The sequence below is a fragment of the Penaeus monodon genome, chromosome 28 (genome assembly GCF_015228065.2).
Source record: "Penaeus monodon isolate SGIC_2016 chromosome 28, NSTDA_Pmon_1, whole genome shotgun sequence".
NCBI lineage: Eukaryota > Metazoa > Arthropoda > Malacostraca > Decapoda > Penaeidae > Penaeus > Penaeus monodon.
In genome coordinates this window covers 32,652,260-32,652,642 of record NC_051413.1, presented here as the reverse complement: position 1 = coordinate 32,652,642, position 383 = coordinate 32,652,260, and the positions used below count along the sequence as shown (strand labels likewise).

Here is a 383-nt window from a genome sequence, read left to right as displayed (position 1 = left end):
AAGGAGGGAGGGTCAGATAGATCAGTCTCTCCCTCATTCCTGTTTTCTTTAACCACCCTCCCGTTTTCTGTTACCTACATTATTCCCATTTTCTGTCTCCTATACCTTCAAAAATCCACCCCCTTCGATGTGTTTAATCACTTGACCTTATCTGCTTTCCCACAGATTATAACGAAGACCTTATCTTAGATGGAGAAGATCTGGAGTGCGTTGTGGACCGTCTTACTGGAAGGGAAAATCTACTACCTGAAGAAAAAGACAGGCTTATTAAGACGGTGAGTTGAGCGAATGGGAAAAAAAAGGGAGATAGGGAAGAGAATGAACGTGAGGAAAAGGAACAGAAGTGTATAAATAGAAAAAAATAGGTTAGTTGGATATTATCA

General features: G+C 40.5%; 1 protein-coding gene and 1 long non-coding RNA gene across 2 annotated transcripts in view; one reads left to right on the top strand and one right to left on the bottom strand.

Moving 5' to 3' along the window:
* The window catches only part of LOC119591508 (calcium and integrin-binding protein 1-like), a gene marked incomplete at its 5' end in the record, with an annotated part of 5,203 nt that overhangs the window by 4,220 nt on the left and 600 nt on the right, over positions 1–383 (top strand). Inside the window, 1 exon segment of the mRNA XM_037940258.1 lies at positions 165–275. Coding sequence (XP_037796186.1) covers positions 165–275 — 111 coding nt within the window.
* The window catches only part of LOC119591509, a 2,136-nt gene continuing 1,759 nt past the window's right edge, over positions 7–383 (bottom strand). The window contains exon 3 of the long non-coding RNA XR_005230353.1: positions 7–246. This is a non-coding gene — a long non-coding RNA (uncharacterized LOC119591509). The remainder of the gene's footprint in view (positions 247–383) is intronic.